The following is a 26,212-nucleotide window of genomic DNA, read 5'->3' as shown; positions in this document are numbered from 1 at the left end:
TAAGTAAGCTTTATGTCCGATAATTGGAAATGCATGAGCTCAAGGGAGGGAAATGCAGTAGAGGTCATGTCTATATAACTGATCTCATTTACCAGCTCTGTAGCTATACTACATTAAGAGTAGCAGAGTATTTCATAGACTTTACTTCTTTCAGTGAACTTTAGGATGTTTATCCCAAGGTAAGAAAGTGTTAATTACAAAAATTAAATGTACTATAATTATAGTCCTTGATTTTCACTGAATGATCCTTCAAAGATAACATAACTTCAGATTCTGGGTGGATGTCTATTGTCAAAAGCTGCTGCTACAATCTGGGATTCTTCCAGTCTTCTGGAAAAGTCTAAACCCACTTAGTGTTAAAAGGGTACATTTCTAAGGCCTCTCCTCTTACACACCAGCACATAATTAGCACATTTTGGAAATCAAAATGGCCCATCACATTTGGGGGGGGGGGAGTTACAGGTACTCAAACCAGGACACCTCATGCTTGCCAGGCAGGCGCTGTGCCACTAAGCCATATCCCCAGCCCATGCCACCCATTGCTTTTAATTAACAAGACACTACTAAGCAGCTAGACTACATGGAAAAATCAGTACACAAAGTTCATCATCTCTAGCCAACTAAGCCATCACCCAAGATTCTAAACTAACATACCTGCAAAAGGCTGTTTCACTTAAATGACAACCTTAAGCTCATTCTCCAAATGGAGAGATGTATTTTCTGCTAAATGGGAGAAGGAATTTCACTTGCTGTTAAAAGACATAGGGACAAGCTGGGTGTTTAGCTCAGTGGCATAAGCACCTGCCTGGCAAGCATGAGGTCATGAGTTCAATCTCCGGCACCAAAAAAAAAAAAAAAAAACATGAGGATAATTTATACTGTATAAGTACTCCAGGAAAAAGTTGTTTCTATGAACAAACGAAAAATCCAGAAAGCAGCTATCACTTACTAGAAAATACAAAATGTTTAATATGAAAGTCTTGACTAGAGTTACTGATACACAACATAAAGATTGCCCAATATATAAAAATCTCAATTTTGAAAATAATTTTGAATATTGGAAGAACCTATTAATCACCTTTCATAAAACCTTTTATAATCACACTTTATAAAACCAAGCTATAAACTCTGGTGCACACCTAAGGCAGGAGGAATGCAAATCCCAGTCCAGCCTGGGCTCCACAGCAAGGCCATGTCTTGAAAGAACAAAAACCCTCTCATCGATGAGTATACAAATAATAAATAACACAAAAACAAGTGAAATTACTACTTAACAGAAGCAAGACTTATTATTTTCATTTTATTAAAATATAGCAACATAATAGCAGCATTATTTGATAAAAATTTTACATGTACCATTTGAAAGTCCTACTCACATAAATATACATTTATGCAGCATATTTATGTTTACATTTTAAACTATTTCTTTGATAATCTACAACACTGCTCCATTAATCAACTTTAGAAGATAATTATTGAACTATTAAATTGATTTATACAGCTACACATTATTTTCAAATTTAATGTTCAGTGAAAATCAGGCGTTTTCTAGGTTATTACCCACAATGTTACCAACAAGTAGCCTTAAACTGGTAAAAATTAATCTCTTCTGATTCTTTCAGTATAGTTTTTATGAATTTCAAAGCCAGGTATGAGGGTGCACACTGCACACCCGTAATCCTGGCAATCAGAGGCAAAGGCAGGAGGATCACCTTGAGTTCAAGGTCAGCCTGGGCTGCATAGTGTATAGGCCAGTCTGATTACATAGCAAGACCCTTTCTGAAAAGACAAAAAAAGATGAGAGGAAAGGTTAACTACTACTTCATTCCAATCTTAGGAAAATAAAATTTATAGAGGTAAAATATGTGACAAACTGATAATACTCCAAATTAAAACATTAGCTTCATATTTAAAAAATCAAGCAACTTGGCAAAACCTCCTTTAGAAAAATGTAAAAAAGAACATTATGAGCCAGATGTGGTGGTGCACCACCTATAATCCCAGCACTAGGGAGGCTGAGGCAGGAGGATCGTTGCAAGTGGAGACCAGCCTGGGCTACAAAGTGAGCTCAAGGCTAGCCTGAACTGCAACAGTGAGACTCTTGTCTCAAAAAAATAAATTAATTTTAAAAATAAAGAATGTTGTATTAAGAGGTTGGGGACAGCTCAGAGATAGAGTGCTTGGCTGCTGTGCATGAGGCTCTGGGTTTGCTCTCCAGTACCACCACCACCTCAACTAATAATTGTAATAAGTAACAGGAATGATAAAGGTACCTTAGGTTGAAATGGAGAGATGGGTTACTAAATCTAACCTATCTATGAACTAGAAAAACAAAAATGTATTATTTTTATTTTTAAAATAATTATCATGGCTGGGGATTTAGCTCAGTGGCATAAGCACCTGCCTTGCAAGCAGGCGGTTGTGAGTTCGATCCCCCGTACCAATAAAAAGTTAAAAAAAAAAAACAATAATTATCACTCTTCAGGCAAAATCACCTTTATAAATAAAAGTATCCTCAGAAAGATTCACTCATAAACCCAAAGTTAAATGGAGCAGGCAGTTTTAAAAGATTACTTTATACATTTATTCTATACTTCTTCCAGAAATAGCATTTAGCCCTTTAAAGGGCCCTGACTTTTGAAATCTGAAAATAATTTAAGTGATTATTAGAATAGTATACAAACATGAGAAAATAATACGGACAGAGGAAATAAAAAATATTTAAACATGGAACACATGGTTATTGTACTTTTTATTTTTAAAAAATGGCTTAACTCTGGCCACTGATAATCAAACACTTATTTTTAAACTAAAACAATAAACATTTAAAAAAGAAAATAGTAAAAAATGACTCACTGAAGTTTTACTGTAAGCATCTGTCTAAAAGACTGCTAATTCAACAACTAAAGATGATTATACAAGTGTGTTATACTTATAATACAGTGTTAAACTGAAACCGCCTACTATATTTTTTAAACATTATATCTGAATATTTTTATTTGAGAATAGGTTTGGTCAGATTATTTTTTTTTAAAATATTGGCAGCAATATACAAATAGAAAGACTGAAAGTTCTGAAAATTATTAATATCACCATTTCTTAACCAAAAAAAATTTTTTGTTTCTAAATACTACTTTTTGTTTTTATGTTTACTTGTATGGGGAGTGTTACTGGGAATCAAACTCAGGACCTCATGCTTGCCAGGTGTTACTGAGCTAAATTCGTAGACCCCTACTTTTTATTGAGAATGTCAAAATTTAACTCTGGTACTTACAAAGGTCATAATCTGACTTTTATTTTTTACTAATAAGCTAATTAGATTTGACAGAAAATAGTAAGATGTAATTGTAATTAACAATTTTTTTCCACAAATGTAACTGATTGGCTTACTTATAAAAGGACCATCTTGGGATACTAGGTCAGCAAACACTGCTCAACAGCAGTAAGAATACCAACAAAATTTGCCTAAAATTACAGCAACTATAGTTTAAGGAATAGAATAGTCTGTAAAACCAAGGTAAAAAAAGACAATCAGAATGTATCGAGTGTAAAAGGGCTATCTTCTTGGCCTTACCTCAGTTTTCCTGACATCATCTACCTGGGATGAAAAAAGAAGAATCTTAAATAAAACAAAATTATCTTAAAAGAAAATTAATAAACAGAAACATAGTAACTCTAAGTGAACAAACAGAAAACTGTGTTCCCCACCCCGCCCCATGCGCCACTTCCTCCTTTCTGTCGCTGTCTTTCTCAAGAACCCCTCTATGGAGCCAAGGAATCCTTGCGTTTCCCCGTAAGAGAATGTCAAATCTAACACAGTCGTCTAATTTCATTTTCACCACATCCCCTGTATTTTTACTCATTCTCAAGGTTTTATAAATTACCTTTTCAAGATTCATGTGATTATTTTAAAACTTAAAAAAGTGTTATCAGGAAGAAAAATGATTAGCAGCAAGAATAATTTCTAACATTAAAAAATTTCTAGTGTCTAGACTATGAGAAAACAAACTTTAAATGATTGTTTTATAGACACCAGACAAACACGAATTCCCCATGCCAAAACAATCTCTCTGTCAACTAAGAATGGAGTGAAAACTAAGATACTTTTTTGAAATGCATAAACAAATACTTTCCTCTAAAATACTTAGCTTTATTAGAGAAACGGTACTAAAAATAACAAAGATTCAAACATTTGTTCTATTCTACTTACATATCATAAATAAGACACCTATTGATGCAAGACACACACTCCTTCACAATCTTTCCGTGTGCACCCAAGCATTCCTGTATCAGTGTAAGCTGTTTATCAGCCAAACGTATGTGGCTGAATGATTAAAATGACCATCTATACTTTACATAGTAAAGCATTTTGGAAACTTTTAATGTACACAGTGACAAAAAGGGAAAAAACCAAACACACAGTAATTCTGAACACATGAAGATGATTAAGCAGCTTCATTATCAAACCAGGCTTCATTACTTGCAAAAGGGGCAACTTTTCCCAGTCTCCACCAAATACTTAAGTTTCAACAGTACTAACATTAAAAGAAAACTCAAGTTGAAACCAAGTAAACAATGTGCTACTCAGCTTTTATAATCTATAAAAGTAACTCTTCCCATGAGGTAAGGCAACTGAGTAACTTGATTGTATTAAATTGCATTAAAATAATTATACTTGATTTTTAATAATATGCTAATTAAAAGTATTCTTTTTTGGAAATAATGAAAAACCTTAGAAATTAGAAGTTATAATATTGGGGGAACCATTAACAATGTTGTCATTTTACTCCTCACATACTTTCTGCAAAACATAAGCTTGATGATGGATGATCTATAAACTCAAGTAAACATATCTTTAAACATAAAACAACCTCCTATATACACTTAGTCCTCCCTAAAGTATGATTTCTTTAACTTTTTTTTTTTTTTTTTTGGTACCAGGAATCAAACTCATGACCTTGCGCTTGCCAGGCATGCGCTTATGCTGCTGAGCTAAATCCCCTAAGGTATGACTTCTATACAATGTTTATGAGAAACTGATTGAGAGGCAATAATTAAGGCCATCCAATGTAGTCAACTAAAAAGTTTCCTTTGATTTGAAGACAAAAGAACACGTTTATTTTCAGTTATCACAGTATAAAACTGATGGTCCCAAAACTGCATTGTTTTAAGCTCTGAAGTCAGTCTTGCAAACGGGACTTCCCTTTCATACCTGAACTAAGTAAGAAGCTCTTATGACATACCACTTACACATGGGTTTGAATATCCATCTAGAGTCCATATGAATTGAGAATGACTAGCACATATAAAATTCTAGAAAACAGTATACCACATTGTAGAAGGCACTAAAGCTTCAGCTTGTGCTCCCATTGCCCATTTTGAAACCCAGTTTCTTTTTTATAAGGGCATCTTTGCCACCTACAGCTGACAAAACACACTGCAATATTCATAGTAAGGTTGGAAATGTCAAGAAAGTTTTAAAAAGTTGTGGGCAAACCCAATGATTCTCAACACTGAATACTAATACAGTATTCAACACAGTTGCTCTTCCCTTTGAAAGAGAACAGTAGCATGCATTGTCAGTTGTTTTGTAATCCACTTATTTAAGCAATTTTAATCTGTAAAACTATTTTAAAGAAAAACTGCTGTCCTAAACAGTGAGCAAAAAGAACACACAATAGTGAGAATTTAACAATCACTGTAAATTCTGTGAAGCAAATGTTAAAACTTCTTACATACTTTGCACTTACAATGGTGTGTATATATCTGCACCAATTTCAAGCACATCATCAAATTGTATATAATGAAATTTTTCTTTTAAAAAAGTAAAACAATACAAAATTCAGGAACTAGCATTTTTTAAAGAGCCATCAATGCTTATCTCCAGTCTTTAGGGATAGTACAAATTTGGATGACTGATGTTCAATTTATTTGCAATGGTTCCTGGCAAATACTAACAAACCACATGACAAATGTATCAGCCACCATGGAAATGCACAGATTTTAGAAGATGAAGAGTTTGGATAACCTGTGGTATTTTCACAATGTCCGTGCTTTATCTCCTTACTCAGTAACAAGATGTCCACAATATCACCTGACAATATTGGTGCACCTAACTTTATACTCAACTAGATCTCATTCCTGTTTACATCTTGTTCAAAGAATTAAAAGCTTTGGATTTTATTCCAGCGTTGAGTGTAGAGGTGCATTAGTTGGTCCTATACTGCTTCAGTTTTGGTAGAGAGGTTTTCTTCATTTGGCTGACAATTTCCATTTTGCTGTACTTTATTTTCTTCTGTCCTTGGCGTGTCTTTATCATCTACTTCTTTGTCCCCACTTGAATCTGGTTCTTTATTGTGCTCCTTTTCCTACAATGAATATTAAGGACACATTTACTGTTTTCTTCAAGAACTATGCAAGTTAAATAATGTTAACTTCATCTTTTGTAAATTAAAGAAACTAGGTAATTTTCTTTAATTATATGTTCTTTATCCTTGTCATAGAAGATGCAAAATTCATGGACACTAAATTAGAAATCAGTCCTAAGGAAGTATGTAACAAATATTGCCAACAGACTTAAAAAAGGGGAACAGATCTAACTGAAAGAATGGAAGAACTCCAAAAATGCCATGAGAAGCAAAAATAAGGGGATATAGAAAACAAAGCTAACTATTCCTGTGGTCATTAGTGTGGTCTTTCAACTGAACTGGGTCTTCGGTGTATCTGGTGAGTCATGGAGGCCCAGCCTTGCAGTCTGTACCTGGCACCTTGTCCTCCTCTCTGGTGTTCTTCCCTGCTCTGCTCTGCCATCAACTGAGAACCTTTGCTCTACCCACAACCTTGGAGCCAGTGAACAGTAGGCTGAAACTATAAGCAAATTAAAGTTTGGGTGTTGAGCATTGTGTTCAGGAATGGGAAAGCTAACAATTTCTCTCTGAAAATTTAAAAAGGGGCAGAGGATATAAATTTGTGGGAAAGTGCTTTCCTAAAAGTATGAGGCCTTGGTTCCAATTCCCAGTATTAAAAAATAAGTCTAAATTCTGTCTTCAGCTTAAAGGAGAATAAACAAGAATAAACAGTGCCTGGCACACAACATACATTTAATAAACATTACCCGTATCATCAACAATGAACCTCTATACAATCAATGCAAGTTCCAAAACATTTAATTTCCAAATATCAATACACTTTAGCAGGATAGTAAGGGATTTACAAGTTCTTAAAACATCTAAGAAAACACAGACTTGGTAGAACTTAGTTTTCTGTAACATAACAACATTCAACAAACCTAGTTTTTACTACATAATGCAAAACCAGTAAACAACAGTCTTGTTTGATAATGAAACACAAGGAAAATGACACCAGAAAAAAGTGTTTTTATAAGTGTATCAAGTACATTCATTATCTGTAGATTTTCTTGCTATTTATTTTTTTTTATTTAAAGAGAAACAAAAAAAATGGAGAGAAAAAAAGGGTAGAAATAATACAGAATTACAGAAAAATAAACAGTAAGAAATCACCAGTTGATAAGTTACATATTGTCATTTTAGAAATAGCTGTTCAGGTTACAAAATTAAAGTATGTAAAGTGACATTCAAACAGTGACACTGCCAACAGTTCTGCTCAATCAACCAACAAAAACTTAGTAATATGGTTATCAGTCCTACATACTTGTTTTTTATCTTACAGGGGGTAAGATTAAACATATCAAAACAGAACAACACAGTTCAAAAAAAAAACAATTTAAAGAAATTATCTGTAGATTTCCTAAAGAATTTATTGGCATGCTATTTCTAAGATAAGGAATGCAATTTATTTAAATTTTAATTGGCTCTCATCTCTTCAAAATTTAATTTTTAAAAATTAACAAGTATTTTAAAATACCAACAATGCACAAGATTCTCTTGCCCTCATGAAACTTTCTGTTTAAAACTGCTTTTAGGTGGAACTTGGTGGTGCACACCTATAACCCCCAGTACTCTGGCAAACTGAGGCAGAAAGACCCCAAGTTTGCATCCAGTCCTGGCACTGCAGTGCCATAGCAAGACCATGTCTCAAAATAAAAAATAGAAGAAGAGCTGGGTTCAATCCCGGGCACCGAATAAATAAATAAATAAATAAATAAATAAATTTAAAAACCTGTTTCTATGTAACACACAACAATCTCAATTATTCAGTAACCACAGTAACCAGGCACTGTTGCTTACCTTAACTGAAGCACTGTTCTTCTCCAACTTCTCCTTCCCATCTTTATCATTAGAACTCTTTCTTGTGGAGGTTGAACGCTCTCTTTCTCTTCTTTCACCAATATGGTCCCGTTCTTTTTCCCTCTTTTTATCTTTCTTATTTCTGCTATAAGAAGATTGATAATGTCAGTTAATTTATAAGAAATTAAAGACCTACGTTCTTAACAAAAATATCCATATATAACACTGGCTATCTAAAAAGATACACTTTAAATAAGCATTCTAATGAACTGATTTTACAAAAAAAAAAAAAACCAAACAGGTCATGTCACCCTCCTACTCTACTCCTTAGCCCAGTAGTTTTTTAAAGATACTCAAGTCATTTCGCAGCAGTCATTACTATATATGTCCAAAACACACCTTGAATTAATTGCTTTTGAAAAGTCACTGATGTAAGATAATTGCAAAAAGGACAATACTATAAATAATATATTGTTTAGGAAATGACAAGAAAAAACAAATCTCGTAGGGGTCGGGGAGGTAGTACAATGGTGAAGTACAGAGACAGCACATGTTCCTAGCATCAAAAAAATGAAACACTTCAAATTAATATATTTAGTGCAGATCCAAATTTTTTCCACATATTTTTCACCTGTGTTTGGTTTAATCTGCAGATTAGTAACAGGGTACAAACCAACTGTATTTAGTTTTAAATTTTGACTTTATTATCAAAACAAAAAAATCACAAGCAAGAAAATAACCATAAGGCCCTGGTGGAAAACATGTTGCTTATACTTTGGTAAAGTCTTCTAAAATAAATTTTTCCTCATAACTTAAAAAACCAGAGAATATCCATTGAAAAAAACTAAAAATGAGTAAAGCAGTGGGATTAAAAATTAAACATACAGATATCAGTTAAGTTTCCTTATGTACAAACCCAATCAATGCCTAATTAGGTGACATAACAAAAGAAAAGACGACTTTTGAGACCCTATCTTCTCCCGGAGAGTCAGTGCCATTCACTGACCAGAGGTAGAGAGAACAAGGCCACCCCAGCAAACAAGCCAAATCTGGAAACCAGCACCATGTATAGGCCTCCACTGGACTGGGAACAGCCAGACCCCAGCCCCTTCCAGTGCACAGGCTGGCAAACAAGTACCACCGCCACCCCCACCCCCACCCCCACCCCCACCCCCACTGTTAAGTGACAGGCTTATCTGGAGAAACACAAACTATGATGATAGTTACCAAGGTGAATGCCTGTAGTGCTCTATAGGTCTAGGGCCAGTGGTTTGATCATAGCTTCACAGGATAGCAGTATACAGTGTAACATCTAGGGGGAATCTTCTTCTGAGGGGTGCAGCCATTGGTAATTCCCTATGGTCTTGTTTTGAAGTCCTATATGGTTTGCATTGTTTTGTTGGGGTTTATTCTCTTTTGTTTTGATTATGTTAAATCCAATGGTAGGAGCAGCCATTTTAAACATAGTAAGATATTTATTATAGCAGAAATTTTGAATTTATTATTGCAGAAATTATAGCAGAAATTTTGAACTATTGGTTTGTTTTGAAATCCTTTACTGCATTCATTGCTTTGTTTTCATTGTTTCTATTCTATTTTTTACTCCATCTGAAGGCATCTGCAGCTATTCTGAAGACAGTAAAAGGCATTACAGTAACTATTTAGTTGATTTCATAATGTTTTGAAGTCCTCTATCTCTTACACTGTTTTGGTTTTGGGGGGTTTTTTTGGTTTGTTTTTTTCTGGCAGCAGAGATTGAACTCATGACCTTGGGTTTGCCAGGAAGATGCTTATGCCACTGAGCTAAGCTACACTGGCTTGTTTTGATTCGTTTTATTCTGTTTTATCCTCTTTTAAAAAAAACTGGAATTTAAAAAAAGACCACATTTACAAACTGAATAAGGAAGAATACATAGGAATAAATTTAGGAAATTTATATAACTTATACAAAACAATCAAACAAAGGAGAACAAGATACCATATTCCTAGACAGAAAGACTAAGCATCATAGAGCTTTATTTATTCCCAGATCTGTATATTCATTTTTCCCTAATTTAGAAATTTAATGCAATTATAACACAAATTGGCAGGTTTTTATCCTGGAACCTAAGCAACTGACTCATGTTCAGATGGGGAAAAAATGCAAGTATGGTTATGAAAGCTCAAAAAAAAAAAAAAAAAAGGTAATGAGGAACATGAAAGTGGGACAAGCCCAACCTTTTTTGGGGGGTGGGGTGGGGATAGTTCTGAGATTCAAACCTAAGGTTTCATACATACTAAGCAATAACTCACTAAGTTACATACTCAGATCCCCATTATTTTAAAATACTTTACAATTTCAATAATCAAAAACATTGGTTAACAGCAAATGAATGGTTAGTCAAGTAGATAAAACAACATAGAGACTCACATCCAAACATATACAAGAAAACTTAAGACTATGACAGAGACTGGGGGCTTTAGCTCAGCCATGTAAGTGCCTGCCCGGTAAATGCAGGATCGTGAGTTCAACCCCCGGTACCAAAAAAAAACAAAGACTATGACAAACCAACATTATCAACTTGTTTGACAATGACAATTTCTAATAAACAGTACTGGAATACACAGAAATATTTGGAAAAATAAAACTGGGTTCATGTACCATAGTATGTAAAGATATGTAAAGATCTAATAGACCAAAGATTTAAATGCAGTCACAAAGGGAAAAAAAATTGTGAAGTTTTAAAATAAAAACTTTTATAAATCAGTTTCATAAATTTCTAAAATGAAATGACAAATACTGTGAACTCCACGATCAAATCATTGAAGAATAATCTGCCTAATATAAAAAGAGCTGTAAAAGTCAGGTATGTTGCACATACCTAGAATCCCAGCTCTCTGGGAGGCTAACACAGAAGAATCTCAAATTTGAGGGCAGCTTGGGTAAAATTAGCAAGAACTTCTCTAAAAATAAAAAGGGCAACCAGGAATGGAAGCTGGTAATCTGTGCCCCAGAGGTTGCGGTAAAAGGATCATCCTGAGTTTGAGGCCAGCCTGGGCTACACAATGAGTTCAAGACCAGCCTGAACAACATAGTGAGAGACCTTGTCTCAAAAAAAAAAAAAAAAAAAAGAAAACTAAAATTTTTTTAAAAGAAGGCCAGACATGGTGGTACATTCCTATAATCCCATCACTCAGGAGGCCGAGGCAGGAAGACATGAGGTCAACCTGAACTACATAGCAAGACCCTATCTCAACCCCCACACACAAATAAAATAGGTAAAGTATAATATCACAGAAAAGGAAATACAAATAGCCTCCAAATATAGATGGTCACCTTCATATACAAGAGAAATGCCAATAAAATTACCCTAATAATGCCACTTACCCACCAAATGGACAGAAGCCCATAACTCTGATAACAATCTATTGTAGCTATTAAAAACACACCAACAGGGGCTGGGGATTTAGCTCAGCGGCATAAGCACCTGCCTTGTAAGCAGGCAGTCGTGAGTTCGATCCCTAGTACCGATAAAAACGAAAAAGACAAAAAAAACAAAAAAAACAAAAAACACACCAACAGCAGCATTTTGCTATACACATGTATAAAGCAATGTTAACTCCAAAGCTATTTATTACAGATTTATATAATTTGTCACAGAAAAATTGAGAAAACCCAGTATGCCACAGGTAGGTTAAATAAACTTCCGTACTGTCAAAGTCCATGCAACTATATACAGAATGAAGACACTGTATCTCAACAATACAGCAGCAACAAAAGTGTACAACAGTATATCAAAAAACAAGATATGGGGCTGGGGATTTAGTTCAGCGGCATAAGTGCCTGCCTTGCAAGCAGGCAGTCGTGAGTTCGATCCCTGGTACCGGTAAAAAGGAAAAAAGACAAAAAAAAAAAAAAAAAAAAAAAAAAAACACAAAAAACAAAAAACAAGATATATTCTCGTATCTGTATACAAAATTGGAATACACAGAAAAACTCATAATATCATTACTTCAGGGGACAGAATGGATGAATACATGGGTGAAAGACAATGTGCAACTGTTTAGATCAATTTCTTGAAGGATACAAAAGGTTATTACTCATTTAAAATACAAAATTTTTTAAATATAATTTTAAAACATTCTTTTTATCTCTTGCATCTTTAGTTTGTGAACATGCCTCCTCAAACTAACCTCCTAGGGGATGGAGACCTGGAAGACTTCCTTTTTACAGTTTTTGATGTTCTTGGAGACCTGGAAGAACTCCTGCTTCTCCTCCTGCGTCGATCCCTGAAAGCCAAAAATGGATCATTGAATAACAACTGAAATAACAGGTAAGTCAAACATAAAAGCAAAAGAGTTTCTGAATCCCTCAAGTGTGTAGTCCTTGTAAGAGACCTGTTTATTTCATTTACTGTACTTATGTTTAGTTTTGTTTTGTTTTTCTGCAGGGCTGGGGATGAATACTAGACATTGTGCCACTGAACTACAACTCTAGCCCCCAAAATTTCTTGAGTAGAAAAAATATACATGATGTTTATAAATGGTGTTGCAGTCTCTCAGATATGTTCTTCTGCAGCATCTGTAACACATTTTGCCTATCACAAGACATTGACTTTCATGTAATCCAGCTCCCTGCTGCCCCACTGTGGATTATTTTGCAACAAACACATTCTTCAAGAACTGAATTAGTCAGTTCTGCGAAATATGAACAATAAGCTCAAGTACTCCAAAAAGGCATTTAAATCAATAATCATTTTATAAATTGCTTTTTCCTCCAACCTCCTATCATTTTATTACTATTCTATTAAATTAAAATTTTGCAAGTTACTTAGATATAAAACAGTAACTTAAAATCTAGGATTCAAAACCATGGGGCACACGCCTATAATCTCAGCACTTGAGAGGCTGAGGCAGGAGGATCAATGCAAATTCGAGGCCAACCTCAAGTGCATACCAAAATCCTGTCTTTAAAAGACCAAAAAAAAAAACCACTAGGATTAAATATGGCAGCGTAAGTTATTAAATAAACATACATTATTAAAAACTTATGCTAAACTCATTAGTAAGTGATGCATAGTGTAAATTACTTCATTTTTAAGAGGGATCAACTTATAAACAATAAACTTTACCATGTCTATAATTCAAGGAACAAGATGTAAGGATACATGCATTAAATAATTAACATAAAGCTCAGACAATCACTGACCACATTAAATAGCTGAAACAAATCAATCCTTTCGAATACAAGTTCTCCTTACCATCTCGTATCTTTCATTTCTAAAATTAAAAACCAAATAAAGCTAGTATTATAAGTGGTATATATAGGAGATGTTCAAAAAGACTAAAGAAGCTCAAGAGTTGAACAACACAAATACTATTTAACCTGTTTATTCAACTGGAAAATAAGGAAGATTAATAACAAATCTTTACAGTGTTGTTACGAGGCTACAGTATAATATCATAATTCCAACCAGAGAGTCTGGCACAAAGTAGATATTCAATAAATACTTTTCTTTCCTTTTTTTCCAGTGCTGAGAACCAAACCCTCACACTGTGCTATACTCCTAGCCCTGTTTTATGGATTTGTTTTTATTGATCATAACTTTATTTATTAGGTCTTTTTTGAGGCAGGGTCTTGCTGTGCACCTCAGGCTAGCCTTCAGCTCACTTTGTAACCCATGCTGATCTCGAACTTGCAATGATCCTCCTGTTCCTGCCTCAGTCTTCTGAGTGCTGGGATTACTACAATTTTCTAAATTTCAAAATGTTCTTTAAAAATATCTATTAGGCAACACGTTAATATTTTAGAAAATTTCAATCCCTGGACAACTTAGCTAGACTCCAAAGTCTCAGGGGAAACAGCTCAATACAAAGGATTATATATCGACAGAGTGGGAGAGAAGACGGAGAATCAAAATGTGAAATAGCCTGTTTCTAAGCAATTGGTATCTCCTCTCAAGCCGGGTGTGGTGGCACTAGCCACTAAAGAGGCTAAGGCAGGAAGATGTTGCAAACTCAAGACCCACCTGGGCTACAAGGTGAGCTCAAGGCCAGCTGGAACTGCATAGTGAAACCCTGTCTCTTTAAAGAGAGAGAGAGAGCGAGAGAGAGAGAGAAACTGTGTTTGTTGAGCTTCTCTGAAGGAAAAACATTTCAAATTGTTGAACTCTTATGAATTAACACTAGCTGCTAACCATCTCCTATTCTTCAGGCTTCAGAAGTTATTTTAGGATTATCCAAACTTTTAAAAGATCAAGTGACTGAACATAGTAAAAAATTAATCCCCTTTTTTTTTTTGAGTTGCTGGGAATTGAACCCAGGGTCTTATGCATACAGAACAAGAGTTCTTCCACTAAGCCACATATCCAGCCCAAAAAATTAAAGCATTTCAGTCTTCAGAAGAAGTATTTGCGAGGTATTACAAAGAAACCAAAGCATCTGGTGCTATGAAGGAAAATGTCTAAATAGTCACATAATCACAAAGGCATGTATGACACAATCAGTAAAATCACTCTGCAGTGAAGATGCAGTCCCAGGCTAAACTGATAACCATCACAAAACAGGTGGAAGTTCTTCAGTTTTTGTTTCAATGTGCTGAAATGTGACAGTAATCTATTTAAATCCCACTGTAATATAAAATACTGCTTTTAACATTTAATGGTTCTGAAGCAGTGTTTAAAAGTAGATACCACATACTGGTTAGAGAATTCTCAAACTTAATTTCTAAAAAGAAGGAAAAGGGGTACACCATATTTCTAACACTAAATTATAATGCAGATGAACCTTTTCCCTAAGCTTCACTTTCTTCGTATTTTTAAGACACTGGTAACAATATTCTCACAAATTTGTGAGGGCTATGAGATATGAAAAAGTCTGCTGTTTGTCTTTTAATATTCGTCAAAGACTTTAATATTTGTCAAAGACTAATATTAATATACTCTCAAACTCACTTTTTCCTTCTGGGTTTTTTTTTTTTTTTTTTTTGAGACAGGGTCCCACTATGTAGTGCAGTCTGGCCTTGATCTCCCTTATATTGCCCAGGCTGGCCTGAAACTCATGATAATCTTTCTGTCTCCCAAGTGCTGGGACTATAGATGTGTACTACCACGTCCAGCCCAAACTCACAAATTTTAAAAACAGGAAAAATATTCCTTTATCTCGCATCATTTGCTATGAAAAAATGTTTCTGCTAAAGCATGTATTTTCTAATTTGAGATATACTTTGATGTAAGTAAGAAACTTTATAGTCCTGAGTCTGGTTACACAAGTTTGGATAACCTTGAGCAAGTCTCTCATTTGCAACTGCTCTCATGGCAACCTTCTGTCACCTGGCAGCAGTTTACCTATTACTAAATCAAGAGAACAGTTGGGGGAAATCTAATGTGCAGCAAAGGAGAATCAAAATTTAAATGTCTGCCTTTGGTTTTTTTTGTTTTTTTTTTTTTTTTTTTTTTTGAGACAAGTTCTCAGTATGCATACTACATATTTTGAGAGTGGCCTCAGACTCATAGTAATCCTCCTGCCTCTAACTCCCAAATGTTAGGATTACAGGTGTGCACTACCACAGCCAGCTCAAAATTTAAATGTCATGTATTCAACAGACAGGTAAAAACAGCATGGGTGACAGAAAAGCAATGATATTGCAACTTCACAAACTGCTTTGCATGTTAAAACTTATCCCACTATTCCAAAGAAATATACATAAGAGGTATATAGATAGATTTAACATATAAATATCTATTTATATCTATATGTATTTGTGCATATATATCTACGTATATGTGTATGTGAGGGCAACTTATATGTACATACAGGTATCATGCGTATGTATACACACAGAATTCTAAAATACCTTCCCCCAAGATCTACCCTGCATGGAAACAAAAGCAGTAATAATGATAATTAATCAAGGTTATGCATTATAAAGAACCACCAAAAACTTTTCAAATAATTTTGTCCCAACATCACTCAATACTGTAGCAATCTCTCAGCTAGAAAAGTCTTTACTTTTGGCGGGGGGGGGGGGGGGGGGGGGGTGTAGGGGGGGGGTTGCAATATTACTATATGGGCTCACCTTGCATAAAATCATTTTTCTTTTAGTTAAAAACTTTATATTTTCATTTGTCATCATTAAATCTCTCAATCAAAAAAATTTTTAAAGTATTATCAAACCTGCTGGAACTACGTGATCTTCTTGATGCATTGTAACTTCTGGGTGGTGTTCTGGACTTTTTATCCTTCTTGCGTTTTTCATCTATCTCTTTGGATCTGTCCTTTTCTCGTTCCTTTTCTTTGTCCTGTTCCTTATCCTTTTCTTTGTCTCGTTCCTTTTCATGCTCTTTTTCCCGCTCCTTCTCTCTGTCCTTTTCCTTGTCCTTTTCTCGGTCTTTTTCTCGTTCTTTGTCCCGGTCTTTGTTTTTTCCCCGTTCCTTCTCTTTTTCCCGTTCCTTTTCCCTCTCTCTCTCTTTTTCCCTTTCCTTTTCTCTATCTTTCTCTTTCACTCTTTCCTTTTCCTTGATCTTTTCCCGAGTATCTTTTCTCTTGTCCCTTGAAAAACAAAAATTGGTAAGTAAAATAATTCTCGCCTTTCTTTGGCAATTAGTGATAGAAAATCATTTACAATATGTATAGACATTACATATAGATTTATAAATCACTCCTGTACACATGAAGTTGCTCAAGAAAGCAATTGTCAGGCTGAGTTGAATTGTCTGGAAACCACACGAGTCACACTGACCATCAGATTCAAACCAGAGGCAGTCAACATTAATCCTATATTACTAAAACAATCAGAAAAAAATTATTTCTCATTAAAAGCCTAAATCACACACACAGTAACCACAGGCAGAATTATTCATAATTTCTCTAACTCACCGTGAACGTGAACGACTCCTTGATTTCCGTCTCTCCCTTGATTTAGAGCGTTTTTTGTGTGGGCTCTTGGATCTGCGTCTGTCTTTCTGTCTTGAACGTGATCTGTTATGGGATCTACTCCTGAAGGAAAACAAGTTGGCAGAAAATCAAAATCAAAACTTATTCTTAGAATTTCAATTGTAAAAAACTGAAGACTTCTTCTAAGAGAATTTAATGGTATTTACCAACATTTTAAAATTTGCCTTACATGATTTACACTGAGTTTACTTATGTATTTGGTTAGATTACTACATTAAGTTTACCGCAAATTTATCAGATATTTTGTCCAGAATGCAAAACAAAGAATTTGAGCCAGGCATGGTGGTGCACACCTATAATCCCAGCACTCAAGAGGCTGAGGCAGGAGAATCACTGGGAGTTCAAGGCCAGCCGAGGCTACATAGTGAGTTCAAACCCAGCCTGAACTGCACAGTGAGACCCTGTCTTTAAAAAAAAAAAAAAAAAAGAAGAAGAAAGAAAGAAAGAAAGAGAAGAAAAAAGAATATGATAGCTATTTCCAAAGTCACACGTAGGCCGATAGCTTCAAGAGTGGGAAAAAAATAATATATTCCTCAAGTTATTCTGCAATAGTTATTCTATTCTTTAAGTTGCTGACAAGCTAAATTTTCAATGCCATAAATTGTCTTTAGCTCCTGGCATGTTTGTAAGCGGGTTTCAACTCAACTTGACAGGTAGCAGTAGTTACATATTTCAAAGTACTTTCCTTTTTTTTTTTTGAACAGGGTCTTGCCTGTAGTTCAGGCTAACCTGGAACTCATAATACTGTTCTGCCTCAGCCTTTTCAGTGCTGGGATTACCAGGATGTGCCACCGCACCTGGACAATTCAGAGTAATTTCTATAAATGGCCTGTACTATTTGGCACAACAAACAGAAGCACAGAACTTAATAACAGTGCTAGTGTAACAGAAAAATAAAAATCTTTACCCATAAAGTAAAACGAGATATAATCAAATGTTAGATTTGAAATGCCTTCATTTTATAGCTCTAACTATAATCATAGCTACTGAAAGAACATTATTATTACTCTAGGAAAAGCAATTCGATTCTCTCATTTCGATTCTGAATAAGGCATCCTTTCCCAACTAAAAAAATGAGTTGGGGGGTTCCTTTGATTTTTTTCATAATGAAGTATTCCAGGCACTACTTTAACAAAATAGATGCACACAACTTAAGATAACGAAGGGATCAGACTCACCACCAACTTTGGAGTATAATAATCTGACTCTGAAAGCCAGTCTGCCAGAAAGCAAACTCAGAAGGCTCTCACTAGTCACTAAGCTCACAGAGTAAAAATCACATCTGCATCCCCTATGACTACTGTGAAAATTAAACCATAAAATGTATGGAAAGCTGTCTTGCAGTCTCCCAGCACAATGAATCTCATGCTTAAAACTCTTGCTTTCTCAGGGTCATCACTGTCATCAACATTTAACACAAATGTAAACTTTAAATTTTATCTTTATTAATTCAAACAAGTTCTAATGAACTTCCACAAGTACCACGGTCATCTTTATGGTTACGTTTCAATAAACTAAATTAGAATAAAGATCTATAAAATAAATACACAGTTATATAACCATACTTGTGGTATGTTCTGAAACCAAAAACATCACCAGATAATACTAAACACCCCAGGCCTAATACAGCGGACTGAACCCAGGACCTTCACGCTGAACTATATCCGTAGCCCTTTTTCAATGTATTTATTTTAAGGCAGGATGTAAATTGGCCAGACAGTGCTTGAACTTACATTAGTTTCCTAGAGTAATACAGGTGTGCTTGGCTTGAAAACTTACTTTTTTTTTTTTTTTTACATTTATGTTTTGGTACTGGGAATCAAACTCATGACCTTGCTCTTGCCAGGCAAGCACTTGCGCCACTGAGCTAAATTCCCAGCTCCTTGAAAACTTATTTTAAAATACATTTTTCAATTAGCTGAAATCTGTTTTCCTACAACTGATTTTCAACTACTCATCTATTATATGGCTTTAAAGATAATACATCTGACTTTGCACCACACTTTTAATGCAAGAAGTGCACTCATTGTTATTACAAATCTTTATCACTTAGAATCTGAAAAATGTAAAGGTCAAGTAGTAGGTATTAGGCAAAACTACAAAATTTAGGAAATCTATTTATAGATATTCACATAGGATCATCTTTTAACGTAGTTTTGCTGGGCCAGGGATATAGCTCAGTAGCACAGTGCCTATCTTGCAAATGCAAGGTTCTGAGTTCAGTTGCCAGTACAAAATAATAAATAACAGCCTTTGCTTTCACATGCTTAGTAAAATTTGAGATTTTTGTTCTAGTTAGCCTTGCTAAAAATATAAACAGTTCTTTTGTTTTTCTCAAAGCAGTGCCTTCCAACATTAAAAAGGAACTTCCTTTAAAAAAAAAAAAAAGTACAGGCCTAATAAATGAGTTAATAATAAAAGAAAAAAAGCACTAATTATTTGGCTTCCTACCTTACCCTGTAGGTCCCGAGAATTCAAAAGTCACTGCTCAAGAGTAATTATTATATTTAAATTCTGACATTAAAGATTTCATGTCTCTATCTCACCCACTAGTAGTTTTCTGGTTAAGAATGCTAAAAGCAGTGAAGAATAGGTCTAATCTAACCAAAGATAAAAAAGAGTTGTTATTAACAGTTTCTACATTTTTAATAATTTGCAAAATTATATTTTGAAGTTAAATTGTAAATATACAGCAACTTACCATCATACTGCTTCAAAGTTCATTTGTAAATTAGTTGTTTTCCATTAAAACATTAAAAAGTGTCTTATACTTCCTATGTAGGTCTATAAAGATTACTTACCTTTAAATTACAATTGTAGTACTACCCACCTTTTCTAAAGACTCTTTTTAAGAATAAAACATGTATCAAATTTGAACAAAATGGAAATGTATCTAAACACTAGCCAAAGACACAGTCTCACGGAATTCCCTCTTCCATTTTACAGCAAGAAGAGGAAAGAACAGAAAAAAGAGAGAAGGTACTTGTGGGAGAAGTGTCACTATTTTTCTTTTTTTGGTTTTCTGAGACTGGGTCTCACTACACAGTTCAAACTGGCCTTGAACTCACTATGAGCCCAGGCTGGCCTCAAATATGCAGTGATCCTCTTACTCCAGTCTTTCAAGTGCTGAGATTACAGGTGTGGCCATATCTGGCCTCATTAATCCTTTTAAATTGACACAGAAAATAATTGTACATATTTTTATGGGGTGCACACAGTGTAACAATTGAATATATGTATACAACATATAGTGATCAAATCAGAATAATGTAGTATTTCTAGCTCCTTAAATATTTACTATTTCTTTGTGCTGGGAACCTCTGAACTCTTCTCTTTTTGGTTCTTTATAAAACATGTAACAAATCATTGCAAACTACAGTCACCCAACTGTGCTGGAACTTGAGACCTTACCCCTACAACTCAGCTGTATTTTAGTACCCATTATCCAACCTCCCTCTACTACTCTCTCTCAGGTGACCAGAACTCTACTTTTATGGAAGCAAATTTTTAAGTTCCCAGTGTGACTCGTAGTTTATCTTTCTGTTCCTGGAAAAACAAACTCTAGAAGCATCTGAAGATGAGAGAAAGGTAGAAAACGGTAGGCCCAAGAGCAAGGACTCCTGTTAAGTCTAGTGGGTTAGAGCGAGACCAAGAAAACCAGTTCCCACTGGCATGGAGGGAAAGCCAAGCAAGGCCTGTCATACCCTTCCTGACTCCTGGGTGACAGAAGGGCTCTCCAAGAGCCCTTAAGACAAGGTCAAGAGCCTTAAGCCAAATGTCTGTCAGTAAGATACATTCTTTTCGATTCCCTTAAGGAAGTTATCCTATTTCACACTTATGAACTTCGTAAAGGCGATGTGATTCTATATGCATGTGTAATAAAAGTAGATCGTATTGACCTAAATCCAAATAAAACGCTTAGGGCTATGTGTACCAAGACCTACTGATTTCTAATGCTACATAGATAACATGAACGTACTCTCATGACAAACAAGAACAGTAAAAAATTTCAATGCAGACTGAATAACAAAAACAGGAAGAATATACACATAAATACAGTAAAAACCTTAAAACGGTAATGGACAAAATATTTGTTGTAATTTCAAAAGCCACATAAAGCTTCACATAATAACGAACCAATGATGTTAATCATCAAGTTTTAGTTTCTCCAGCCTTAAAGTTTGATTATCTCTTATAATAAATCCCTCAAAATGAAATTCAGGACATTAATCTTTTTTTCCTAGAAGAACTTATTATTCTTCAACAAAATCTTATATTTTCCTGATTTCATTTACCCTGACCATAACCTGTCAGCATGTGGAAAGGCCCACAGTCCAGTACTCAATGCCACTGTTCTGCCTGCTTTCTCCAATTCTGACTCCAGCTGCACTGCTTTGTATTCCTTGCACATAAAACAAATGGACTTCACTTGATTCTGAATTTGCCTTACTGTAAGATCATAGACCCAACAAAACAATATTCCAAAGGAGATTTTGCAAACTAAGAATAGATAAGTATAGAACAGCAAACTGCCAATAGTTTAGTTACTAGAGTAAAGAAAGAACATTATAGTAGTCTGTTTCATTTCTTGAAATCTTCCTGATCATCACAGAAAAACAAGCCAAACTGAGCTTGCTTGTGAGGCTCAATGTACAGTACCCAGTTCTTCCTTTCCTTTCTCTAATATCCACACTCATGCCCACTTTTCTGTCCCTCTTCAAGACACGAGTAATATAACATGTAATTAGGGTCCACTACATGCCCTTTCAAAGTCCCTTCCACACCCTAAAGCAATAAAAAAGAGAAAATTAAAAAGCTGTAACTCTGATCAAAAACAGGATAAACATGACAGAAACAGAGCTTAAGCACAAGACAATGTTGTTCCTGAGGCTGCATGTTATTGCACAGTTTCATTAGTGGGCAGAGGAGGCTCTTAGCACGAGGAGTACCAAGAACTTGAAGAACTCCACTTGACACATGGTCCTGGAGAAAGAAAACTGCTTGGAACCACATCTAAGGTAGTGTTTCCCAGACCTGGAGTGGACTGGGGGAAGAGAAAAAAAAGCTGCAACCCAGAAAGTATTTTCAACATAGCCCAACATAGCTCAAAAAGACCCCCCCCCCAAAAAAAAGTTCTTCTTTGGTGGGGGGGTCTTTTTGAGACAGGGTCTGGCTACGTAGTTCAGGCTAGCCTTGGGTTCACTTTGTAGCCCAGGCTGGTCTCAAATTTGCAATGATCCTCCTGCCTCAGCCTCCTAACTGCTGGGTTACAAGAGTGCACCACTACATCCAGCTGTTCCTGCCATTTCTATCTAAAGACTAGCATACTATTAGAAAAATCAAGCAGAACATCCAATTTTTTCAGATACAATTCAAATCTAGGATCTCACACATACTAGGTAACCACTGTACTACGGAGCTACATCCACAGCCCAAGAATAGAGAGCATCTTTAGAAATACCAATAGCTAAAACTGAAAAGTAGTTGAAATATTAAAAATTATCAGATGAAATTTCATCCTAACTATAGTACTATAATCAAAGCAATTTCTAAAGGCAACAACAAACAACAATTCCAGGTGAAAACTATGAAATTTCTAAATTGGTATTTTAACAAAAATTCATACATTCTTATTTTAAATACGAAATTTAAAAATATGATAGCAGAAACTCTCACCTGTGTTTTGACTGTGATCTTTTCCTTCTAGAATGGGATTTTGAGCTAGACCTGGACTTTGAGCGAGTATGGGAACGAGATCGACCGCCTTTTCTTTCAGTGCTCTTTCCAGACTCTGGGAGGAAAAAACCACTTTGCAGTGTAAGCTCAGAACAATTAAAGATCCCAGTTAATAATTAAGCACAAGTGGAATGTACCACATATAGTGCAAGGGGCCTACTCTCTGTACATCCTCCGCCTGTGCAATTATCCTTCAGAAACATCCAAGAAAGTCATTGCATAAACTCGTTGAGTGCAGCCACCCTGCAGCAGTACATACAAACCAGATGATTATAAACAGCTGTTCGTAATATTTTGTTGCTGCCATAATGTACGATTAACACATGTCTGCAATTCCTATGACAGTGATTTTACATTCTTCCTCTATTCATCCTGCTGGAACTGAAGCTTAAATTCTGAGTGTTAATTTCAAAAATCCAAAGGTTTATTTATAAAAACAAAGGTTTGACTGTTCCTTTACCTTGTTAAAAATGCAGTATCTGTATTTTTTCCTAAACCACATATCTTTTCTAGCTTTAAAATTAAAACTTCAAGGAAAGTAAGCTTGCTTGAATGCAACACTTTAAATATATCCGCATTTTCTTTTTAGTCTCTTACTTATACTTTGATTTCAGCAAATCAGTCTGAACACCAATTTTGCTACTAAACTATAAACAGCTACCTCAGGCTGGATTTGGTATTATAGGAAAGGACAGGTATGTGCTGTTATTCTTCAAATAAGCCACTTACTAACAGAAATTCAATCTTCTTAGTGGTAGAACAAAGTGACTGAACAACACAATTTCTAAAACTCCTTTAAGTCCTAAGATTCTGTGATCTTTAAACTATAACCTAGGTAGCAACACTACGGCCTTACCTGGTTCAATGGCTGCTGAGATAAATGACTGAGCCTCTCGCACTCGCTTCATTACTTCTTCTAATTCTTTAGCTGCAGCCTGAGGTGTCATCTCAGGGGGTTTTACTATTGCATTGTTGGAGTGATTTATTCTAAATTAAAAATATTAGCATATCACATACACACACCATATTTTATAAAACATGAAACACTTAAAAGTTAATATGATACATATTTAAAATCTGAGGACAACTCAGAAGCACATTAATACAGCTAAATAAAGAACAAACAATCTCATTTACATCCCATCGTCACTTGCTAAAAGGAAGGAAAAAAGAAAAGCTTAATCCTCACAAACTTTTTTGCATAGCACAAATACACCAATATACCAGACCAAGTGTCTACATGGCTTATAATAATAAATCAAAATGTCGATATCAATATTAAAATGAATCATTTTTATCCTCAGAGCATAAGATTTTATTGTTAATCTGTATACCCTGGGAAGGGAAAGCTCTGTATTTTGTGTATCATTTTAATCAACCCTGTTCAATGGCTTAGACACAGTTTTGAACACAGTAGAGATCTGATAAAACTTCCACTACTATATAAGAGAAGGTTTCCTGAGGCTTCATCTGAATCTGATGTGTCTTGCCTTATCCTTTCCACAACGAAGATAAGCACCCAGTACTCTAAGAACGATTATTCACCCTTTAACAGCAAAATACTGATCAAATTGCATAACTAAAACCATCACCTATGAAACAGGTAACTGTCTGCCTCAGTAATCTGCACGAAACAGAATTTCTGGTCTTGAGTATATAAAACATTACATCAACTTTTACAAGTAAGAAAATGAACAAAAGTCAAAATGTCTGGTTTAAAACATTTCTGGGCACTTATTTTCTTCATGGGATTTGAAATTTAGCAAAATATATTATTACTTAAAGTACTGTGGTTCAATCAACACTTTAAATTGCTCATAAATCTAGTCACTTTATAAAACCAATCCCCAGTAAAGTTTATAGAAAAACACAACACTATTATGAAGTTTATATGTTAATATAACTTCAAAACAGAAAATGAGAAAATAAAGACAAATGTCCTCAAACACAACTTTAAGAAAAGGCTAAAATGACATGTATTTCATTTATATACTTAACAGTCTTCCTTTCCACAAATTGCCAATTACTGTTAAAAAGAAAAAACAATTCCATCAAATATACTTTAATTTTTTCAAAATCATTAGAATTTCTTTGTTTAGGATTTCTTACTTCAGTGGCCTGTCTCCAAACATAACTCCATTAAAAGCAAGGGCCCTTGGTACAGAATTTTGGTCTGCAAATTCCACAAAAGCAAACCGAGTTGGTTGAGTCTCATCACCTGCCATTCGCACAAACTTCACTTCTCCAACTTGTTTAAAAAATTCAAGTAGTTGATCAGCTGTGGTTGTCTGAGGAAACCAAGTTAATATTTTTAATAGTGATACTTCTTTCAAAATCAAGTATATATTACTTTACCAAGTTGAATTTTAAGAAGAGAAAAAAGAGTAAAAGCTACTGCAATTTGGTTTCTTTAGTTACCTGGGAATTCAAATTTCCAACATAGACTGTTCTCCTAATTTCATCAATTTTGGAAGGATCTACATTTCCCATAAGTGGTGGTTGTGGTATCTCTCCAAGTGTTGCAATGTTGGGATCTAGTGCGGCTGCTGGAATAGCTCCCAAACTGCTAAGTGAAACACCAAGCTGTAAGGGGAAAAACACACACAACCAATAGCATATATTTTCTATTAACATCCCAAACTACCATTCTCTAATCTTGAAAAACAGATCAACTCAACAAGAATAAAAGACTAAGGACTCCTACCTTTAAACCATATATATTTCTAAATTATTAAAAGTGAGGTGACATTAATTTTGAAATTCTCAAAGTAGTTACGTTCTATAACATTTCTATAAACAAAATTACTGGCTACTGAACCACTGTTCCAGGAAAGATAAAAGGTTATGTTACTAGGAATCTCAGTCACATTTTCATCAACTACTAAATATGTAATTCTTTCATACATGTTTCTTATTTAATAATAAGGCACTTTATTTAACATGCACTGGTGCTACATTAACATTGAACTCAAGGTCTGTAACATTACAACTCCAAATAATCTGTTTAGCTAACACACACAATTTGTTTCTAAGGCATGCTATGCACTGCCTCCAATTTCTTTAGCATTTGTCTATGCAGCAAAATAAACACCAAGAAGCATAAAAATTTTAAAAACATGCAGTATATGGAGCTGGAGGTTTGCTCAGCAGCATAACGCCTGCCTTGCAAGCAGGCAGTCGTGAGTTCAATCCCCGGTACGGATAAAAAGGAAAAAGACAAAAAAAAAACCATGCAGTATGCTGATTTTACAGCATGAGTACCAAAACAAAAAGGTCAAGTATCACTTTAACTTAATTAGAAACATGCACAATTAGTTACTCAAATGGTTTATTAC

At 34.9% G+C, this 26,212-nt stretch overlaps 1 protein-coding gene across 4 annotated transcripts in view; it reads right to left on the bottom strand.

Moving 5' to 3' along the window:
* Positions 1 to 4,129: 4,129 nt before the first annotated feature.
* The window catches only part of Srek1 (splicing regulatory glutamic acid and lysine rich protein 1), a 40,032-nt gene continuing 17,949 nt past the window's right edge, over positions 4,130 to 26,212 (bottom strand). For 2 of the 4 annotated variants that reach the window (XM_063258267.1, XM_063258269.1), the window contains 9 exons: positions 25,296 to 25,460; positions 24,987 to 25,165; positions 23,734 to 23,864; positions 22,818 to 22,932; positions 17,064 to 17,183; positions 16,362 to 16,736; positions 12,381 to 12,476; positions 8,208 to 8,352; positions 4,130 to 6,368 (listed from right to left, as the gene is read on the bottom strand). In XM_063258267.1, coding sequence (XP_063114337.1) covers positions 6,219 to 6,368; positions 8,208 to 8,352; positions 12,381 to 12,476; positions 16,362 to 16,736; positions 17,064 to 17,183; positions 22,818 to 22,932; positions 23,734 to 23,864; positions 24,987 to 25,165; positions 25,296 to 25,460 — 1,476 coding nt within the window. In that variant the 3' untranslated portion in view covers positions 4,130 to 6,218. Of the gene's footprint in view, positions 6,369 to 8,207; positions 8,353 to 12,380; positions 12,477 to 16,361; positions 16,737 to 17,063; positions 17,184 to 22,817; positions 22,933 to 23,733; positions 23,865 to 24,986; positions 25,166 to 25,295; positions 25,461 to 26,212 lie in introns of those variants that run through there. The other 2 variants (XM_063258268.1, XM_063258270.1) reach the window with 2 other exon arrangements.

The sequence above is a fragment of the Cavia porcellus genome, unplaced genomic scaffold, assembly GCF_034190915.1.
Source record: "Cavia porcellus strain 051 isolate PalLab524CR breed Dunkin Hartley unplaced genomic scaffold, mCavPor4.1 scaffold_11, whole genome shotgun sequence".
Classification (NCBI taxonomy): domain Eukaryota; kingdom Metazoa; phylum Chordata; class Mammalia; order Rodentia; family Caviidae; genus Cavia; species Cavia porcellus.
The sequence above is the reverse complement of the archived record's forward strand: the minus strand, read 5'-3'. Positions and strand labels throughout refer to the sequence as shown.